The following is a 7,298-nucleotide window of genomic DNA, read 5'->3' as shown; positions in this document are numbered from 1 at the left end:
AAAGCGTGTGTGTGTGTGTGTGTGTGTGTGTGTGTGTGTGTGTGTGTGTGTGTGTGTGTCTGTCTGTCTGTCTGTGTGTGTGTGTGCGCGTGTGCGCGCGTGTGTCTGTCTGTCTGTCTGTCTGTCTCGCTCTGTGTCTCTGTCTGTCTGTCTGTCTCTTCATCTCTCTCTCTCTCTCTCTCTCTCTCTCTCTCTCTCTCTCTCTCTCTCTCTCTCTCTCTCTCTCTCTCCCCACCCTCATCCTCTCATGGTGCTGTGGCTCACTTACCACCCACTGCATTATGCGTTCGGTCTGTGTGCTCTGCCATCAACCACACCCAGGTATCTCTTCAACACGGGCGAAGGCATCCAGCGCTTCTGTATGGAGCACAAGTAAGGTCCACCCTCCTCCTTGCACTCGCCATGCACCCCTTCCCACATCAATGGTGCACCACTACCATCACCACCACCACTGCAATTACCGTCGCGTTCGTTTGTTTTCCTCCTCTACCCTGCCTTGACTGACTTGTACTGCAACCGAACGCGTATTCGCTGGCATCAGGATTCGCCTGAAGCAAGTCACGGACATCTTCTTCACAAAGAGCAGCTGGGAGTGCATCGGCGGCCTTCCAGGTGCGTCTTATCGCGCGTGGTGCTCAGCAACACCAACAACTGGCCTGCCCAACTTTGTTGACCACCACCACCACCAACACCAACACCACCATCACCACCTGCATTTCTATTCCCGTTTTGCCACCGCCCTTCCCTGTCTCCATGCGCCCCTTTCTTTCCTCGCCCACTCATCTGACCCTCTGACGCATCGATCTCACTCGCGTTTCCTGCCACGACTTCAGGCATGCTGCTGACAATGCAGGACATGTACCAGGTGTCGCATCCAGTGGCCCTGCACGCCCCACCGCACCTCAGCACCATGCTTGAGGGCACCAAGACGTTTATGCAGCACCGCTCCAGCCTCTACCGTGAGTTTCGCGAGTACACAGACCCCGTCTCGGAGTTTGATGACGGGCGCTTGCGCATGAAAATCTTCACGATTCACGCGCGCGACCAAACCCCAGCGCTGCACCCGCACGTCATCTCTGCGCTCAAGCAGCAGAAGTACATGGAGCAAGCAGCGCCGCCCGTCAGCCAGAACATTGGCGCCGAGTTTGACCACCACGCCACGCACGAACCGCACACCTTGCCCGCCAAGAAGGTTCGTCTCCAAGTGAGTATCACCACACAGTCATCCGTCCTTCGTTCTGTGTGCGCGTGCGTGTGCGTCTGTGTGCGTGTGTGCGTGCGTGTGCGTGTGTGTGAGTGCGTGCGTGTGTGCGTGCGTGTGTGTGCGGATAAGCTTGTCTGTCACTCTCTCTCTCTCTCCCTCTCTGTGTGACTGCACAGCGATGCACGCCCTTTGTCTTTTTCACACGCGCCCATATTCTTCCTTTGTTCACACGCCCGCAGCCCAAACAAGACCAATCACCAGGTCAACAGCAGCAGCAGCAGCAGCAGCAGCAGCAGCCGTCAGCTGGGAACGGCCACGACGCAGCACGGCAGCGCACGCCATCGCCCATTTCGTCTCGATTGGAGTCTGCATCGCCACCACCACACCCGGCACCACAGCTCACGCTCGTGCCGCCAACAGCAGAGGAGACGCTCGCCGCTGCGGAGAGCACGCGCGACACGGCGCTGGCGTACGTGGGCTCGCTCGTCAATCCGCGGCCAGGCAAGTTCAACGTGCAAAAGGCCAAGGCAGCAGGCGTGCCAAAGGGGCCACTCTGGGGGCAGCTTGGCAAGGGCAACGAAGTGACGCTGGATGACGGACGTGTGGTGAAGCCTGAAGATGTGCTTGATCCCGTGGACCCGCTCCCCCATTTTGCCATTGTCCACATCCCAACACGCGCGGCACTGGAGGCCACCATTGCCCGCAGCGAGCTGTTTGATGCCTTCCGCGCAATGCCCAGCAGCATGCCAAAGGTGGTGCATTTCACCTCGCAGGCGCTGGCGCAGACGGACGCATATGCGCAACTCTTGCAACAGTTTGGCCCCAACGTCACCCACGTCTTTGTTGACCCGCAGCACAACCCGCACGCCACCACCATCTCCTCAACAAAGCTGCAGGTGTGTATGTGTGTGTGTGTGTGTGTGCGCGCGCGTGTGTACATGTGCGTGTGTGTGTGTGCCCTCATAGCCTTGGTTGTGCGTCAAGGCTGCTCAACTTGTATCGTCTCCGCCTCACATCCTCAACACCATCCACCCGCCTGCGCAACACCATCCCCCAAACACACACACACACACACACACGTGCACACACACACACACACGTGCACACACACACACACACACACACACACCAAACACACACACACACACGTGCACGCACACACGTGCACGCACACACGTGCACGCACGTGCGCGCACCATATGCCCGCTACGGCGACAGTACATGCTACAAACGATTGGGCCGACACCGTTTGCCATGGCGCCTGTTCCATCCACCGTCCCGGAACTGACCGTGCCACACGCGCTGCCAGACAACTGCAGCGTGGTGTCTGCACAGCCGCTGTATCGCGTGTTTCTCTCCAAGCGGCGGGACGGCCTCCTCACGGACGCCACAACCTGCCTACCCATCGTCTCCCCTGAAGAGTGCAGAGAAACAGTCATGGCGCTGCCTGACATGCAACGGCTCCTGCCACAACAAAATGAACATGCACAAGCACCACCACCAACAACAGCACCACCAACGACAACAACACCCGCAAAAGCACCACCAACAACGACAACAACAGCAACAGCAACAGCGTCCGGGACAGGTGGTGATTCACTGGCTGCACTCCGCCCTGATGAGCGTGTGCTGCATTTCATGGGCACTGGATCCGCGGTCCCGTCGCAATTGCGTAATGTCACGGGCATGCTGCTGACGCGCGGAATTTGGGTGGACAGCGACGGCGCCACGACCGTGAACAAGGACGTGGCTGCATCGATGCTGCTGGACTGCGGCGAAGGCTCGCTCAGCCAACTCCAGCGCAAGTTTGGTGCAGAGCACATGCCCGCGGTGCTGCGGTCGCTTCGCCTCGTGCACATCTCGCACATGCACGCAGACCACCACCTTGGGCTCACGCGTGTGCTTGCGCGGCGCCGTGAAGCGTTTGCTGCTGTTGGCGTGGACGACCCGCCGCCCGTCGTTGTTGTCGCCCCGCATTTTCTGTGGCTGTTCATGCGCTACACGGCCCACCTCTCCTGCGCCACCGCCGTGTTCCTCGATGCACGTTGGACACGTTTTGCGCACTGGCAGCTGCCGCGCTTCGTGCCGCCCCACGTCAAGGACGCATATGCACGGGCGATGGCGGGCATGGGCCTGCGTGCGCTCGCAACACCTGCAGTCAAGCACTGCTTCGCTGCCTACGGGCTTGTGCTTGACTTTGACGACGGGTACCGGTTTGCGTGGTCCGGGGACACGCGCCCGTGCAAGTCGATGGTTGGCGCGGGGAAAGGGGCGGACGTGCTTGTGCACGAGGCGACGTTTGAGGACGGGCTGGAGGACCAGGCGGTGCAGAAGAACCACAGCACAACCAGCGACGCCGTGACCGTGGCGCAGCAGATGGGCGCCAAGATGCTCATCCTCACGCATTTTTCGCAGCGGTATCCGCAGATCCCTGTTCTCGACGCCAAGAGCCGCGAGCACACGGCGTTTGGGTTTGACCTGATGAGCGTGGTGCTGCGGAGGGCGAAGGAGCTGACAGCCATGACGCCGGCTATCGACCACATGTTCACGGCGCTAAAGCCCGAAGAGGAGGAGGAGGAGGGTGATGATGATGGCGATATCGAAACGATTGGTGGTGCGGACGGCAATGCCAAAGGGAAAGGGGAGAAGAAGGGGAAGGACAAGGTGAAGGCGAAGGTGAAGGGCAATGGGAAAGGTGGAGGTGTGAAGGTGGATGATGTTGCTCGTGGAAGGAAGCAGCAGAAGCAGAAGCAGCCGAAGGAGAGCAAGCAGACAGCTGCGGTGAAGGAGGTCAGGACTGATGCTGACCAACAACAAGCATCGTAGCAGCTTGGATTGTGTGTGCGTGTGTTTGTTTGTTTGTGTGTGGGTGTGGGTGTTTGTTTGTTTGTTTGTTTGTGTGTGTGTGTGTGTGTGGATGTGCGCTTGTTTGTGGAGTTGTGTGTGGCTGCTTGGCTTTGTTTGTTTGTGTGCATACACATGAACGTTCACTCTTGGAGCGAGCTGATTTGGAGTTGAGCTGTACATTTGCACGTTTTGAATGGATGAAGCACAGATCCAAAGAAGAAAGGCAGCACGGAAAGAGGTGAAGCACGAAATAGAAAAAGAAGGGTGGGAGATGTGCATACCACAACCTCGATTCAGAACACGCACATACAGAGTCGATACAGACAGACAGACAAACAGACAGACGCACAAAGGCAACACATACAAACCCACACCACACCCACACCAACCCACATCCACACACAGACACAACATCCACACACACACGCCCAGTAGGCCACACCCACACACACCCACACCCACACCCACCCACACCCACACACCCACACCCACACCCACACACCCACACCCACACCCACACCCACCCCACACCCACACACACACACACACACACCACACACCACACACACACACACACCACACCACACACACACACAAGCAGGAGTCAGATGGCTGTCTCCGCCTCGTTGTCTGCCTGTGATAGATGCTGTGGGGTTTCACGTCCTGCCAGTGTTCGCGCGCGCTCCGCCTGTGCAACGCAGTCCAACGTCTCTGCATCGTCAGCGCCGAGCGCAATGGTGAAGTGCTGTGCGGCCTGCGTGAACGCCTGCTGCGAGTCGCTGTACGCACGCAGGTGCTTGTGGATGAGGGCGATGTTGTAGAGGCAGTCGGCGATGGCGCGGTGGCGCGGGCGTTCGTGCGCTTCCTGGATGGACAGCGACCACTTGTAGTACTCAAGTGCTTTGTCATACGACCCTTCCACCCTGGCAGGCAGGTAAAAGTACGGATATGTATGTATGTGTGTGTATGTGGGGGGGGGGCGTGGTGCAAAAGGTGATGAAAGGACCATCGAATGGACCAGTGTGAGAACTCTTGGGAGAATCCCGGACAATGTGCAAGCCAGGCACGACGAAAGGGAACAGGTCAGCGGGCAAGTAGATAGGAAAGCAGGCAACACAGACACGGACACAGACATAGACACACAGAGGTACAGACACCGACACACACACACACACACACACACACACACACACACACACACACACACACACACAGGTACAGACACCGACCGACACACAGACACAGGTACAGACACCCACAGACACAGGCACACACATCGACACACGTCCCACCTGTAGAGGTCTGCGAGGTGTGTGATGCATGCGGCTGTTTCGACGTGGGTTGTGCCAAACACTCGCGAGCGAATGGTCAGCGCATGTGTTAGATACTCCAGGGCCCGTGGCATATCACCTGCATTGCACACAGGGCACACACAACACACACATCCACACACACACACGCACATCCACACACACATCCAGTCAGAAGCAGCCAGTATTCGTGCGTGTGTGTGTGCGTGTGCGTGTGTGTGTTTGTGTTGTGTTTGTTGTGTTGCTGCAGATGGTTGGCAAGGTTAACGCTGAGGGCGCATCACGTGTTGTTGTTGTTGTTGTTGCTGTACACGGACCTTGTTGCTTGCACACGAGGCCGAGATTAATGAGTGTGACGGCAGTCGATGGATGCAGCTCGCCAACATTGTCAAGCTTGATCTACACAGAGAACGAAAAGCATAGAGACCCAAAAAAAAAAACGACGTCAACCGCAGGTACTTGGGGTTTCAGACTCATTCATCACTCACGACCACGTGCGCGCGTGCCCCCCCTCAACACACACACACACACACACACACACACACACACACACACACACACACACACACACACACACACACACACACACACACACACGCAGAGCCAGCCCCCAGTGCTCCCACCTGCAATGCTTCTCTGTAAGCTTCCAGGGCCTTGTCGTAGTATTCTTCCTGGTGGCTCTGGATGGACGCCAACTTGAGCGCCGTTTTGGTGGTGGTGTCGTGGTCTTTGCCCAGCTGCGCTTCTTGAATGGGCAAGGCTTTGTTGAAGTACGTCACTGCACGCGCGTAGTTGCCCTTGGCCTCGAACACATCCCCAAGCGCCACCAGCACCAGCGCGGTGTCTGCGTGATCCTCTCCGACATTGTCCATCTGCCAGTGCGCGCAAGGAGGTGAGTGGGTGCGAATGCATACGTCGGTGAGTGGATGTGATGAGGAACAACGGGAGAGACAAACTGTGGGGCGCCACCCCAATGTGAAAAGAGGAGAGGTCAACGCCAATGTGGTACCAAACACACGCTACGATGAAAGCGCACAAACACATGCAATGCGCGCACGCGACACGTGAAGGCGAGCAAGTACCTGATTCAAGAGGGTGGCGCTGAGCACGTCTGTTGCTTCCTCATGCTGTTTCTCCTTCCTCAAACGCTTTCCAAGCTTCAGGCCGTACTTTAAGATCAAAGGCGGACTCTTCTGCACGAGTGCCGTCAAGAACATACCAATTGACAGCAATATAATCACACATAACAACGTGAGGCGGTGCAGCAGCATCGCTTTGCTCCAAACACCATGACACGAGTTCCACATACAGACACACACATACACACGCAGACACAGACACACATACACACACAGAGGCAGACACACAGAGACACACACACACATACACACACGCAAAGCTCGACCTTGGCTTGTGCTCTGCGAAAGAGCAGTCGCAGCCGGTCCACGTCCACATGCGACGTTGTGCTTCGCCTTCCGCTCATATCCGCCCACAACATACACACACTGAATTCAGGTAAAATGCTGAATTCAGTCTATCAACGGTTTCTTCGCGTCTGACTGACTGCCTGATGAGCGGAGCTTGCTTGCTTGCTTGCTTGCAGGCAGGCAAAACAGGAACGAAGTAAGACGAGAAGCAACGAGTTCTTGTGCGCGGCGTCGGAGGCAGTGCTGCTTATTGTCATAGCTTCATCAGCACGCTCTGCTCCCAAATCGCGCCATCCCCAGCCAGCCAGCCAGGCATTCATTCACTTATTCATCACCCGCATTCATTGTCAAGCAACCTACCTTCCTCGTCATCTGCGATGCAGCTGGTTGCGAGTGCCCTAGTGTTGGCGGTGGCCCTCCTGGCCACTGTGGCCTGGTCTGTCAGTGGTGAGTTTATCTTGTATGAGCAGTATGGGCGCGAGTGAGCAGAGCGTTTGTGTTGTTGATGAT

General features: G+C 57.1%; 3 protein-coding genes across 3 annotated transcripts in view; 2 read left to right on the top strand and 1 right to left on the bottom strand.

The window, feature by feature from the left end:
• Window positions 1–4,316, top strand: part of PTSG_02406 (uncharacterized protein) — a 5,135-nt gene extending 819 nt beyond the window's left edge. The window contains exons 2-6 of the mRNA XM_004996840.1: window positions 322–372; window positions 542–612; window positions 834–1,204; window positions 1,444–2,100; window positions 2,423–4,316. Coding sequence (XP_004996897.1) covers window positions 322–372; window positions 542–612; window positions 834–1,204; window positions 1,444–2,100; window positions 2,423–4,030 — 2,758 coding nt within the window. The 3' untranslated portion in view covers window positions 4,031–4,316. The remainder of the gene's footprint in view (window positions 1–321; window positions 373–541; window positions 613–833; window positions 1,205–1,443; window positions 2,101–2,422) is intronic.
• A 268-nt stretch (window positions 4,317–4,584) lies between these two features.
• On the bottom strand, window positions 4,585–6,870 carry PTSG_02405 (uncharacterized protein). Its single transcript, XM_004996839.1, has 6 exons — window positions 6,767–6,870; window positions 6,444–6,554; window positions 5,985–6,233; window positions 5,679–5,760; window positions 5,344–5,461; window positions 4,585–4,974 (listed from the first exon to the last, which is right to left on the bottom strand). The coding sequence occupies exons 1-6, from the start codon at window positions 6,857–6,859 to the stop codon at window positions 4,656–4,658; spliced, it is 972 nt and encodes a 323-aa protein (XP_004996896.1). The 5' UTR covers window positions 6,860–6,870; the 3' UTR covers window positions 4,585–4,655.
• Window positions 6,871–7,165: 295 nt separating this feature from the next.
• The window catches only part of PTSG_02404 (uncharacterized protein), a gene marked incomplete at both ends in the record, with an annotated part of 2,147 nt that continues 2,014 nt past the window's right edge, over window positions 7,166–7,298 (top strand). The window contains one exon of the mRNA XM_004996838.1: window positions 7,166–7,235. Coding sequence (XP_004996895.1) covers window positions 7,166–7,235 — 70 coding nt within the window. The remainder of the gene's footprint in view (window positions 7,236–7,298) is intronic.

Source organism: Salpingoeca rosetta (assembly GCF_000188695.1).
Source record: "Salpingoeca rosetta unplaced genomic scaffold supercont1.5, whole genome shotgun sequence".
Taxonomy (NCBI): Eukaryota; class Choanoflagellata; order Craspedida; family Salpingoecidae; genus Salpingoeca; species Salpingoeca rosetta.
Note: the sequence above shows the minus strand (reverse complement) of the source record. Positions and strands in the feature narration are given on the sequence as shown.

Coding starts and splice junctions, on each gene's coding strand:
- PTSG_02405 (XM_004996839.1), bottom strand. CDS start 6,859: ATGTTGTGGGCGGATATGAGCGGAAGGCGAAGCACAACGTCGCATGTG. Junction 6,234..6,443: donor GCGCCACCCTCTTGAATCAG/GTACTTGCTCGC, acceptor GCGCACTGGCAG/ATGGACAATGTCGGAGAGGA. Junction 4,975..5,343: donor CACCTCGCAGACCTCTACAG/GTGGGACGTGTG, acceptor CCTGCCTGCCAG/GGTGGAAGGGTCGTATGACA.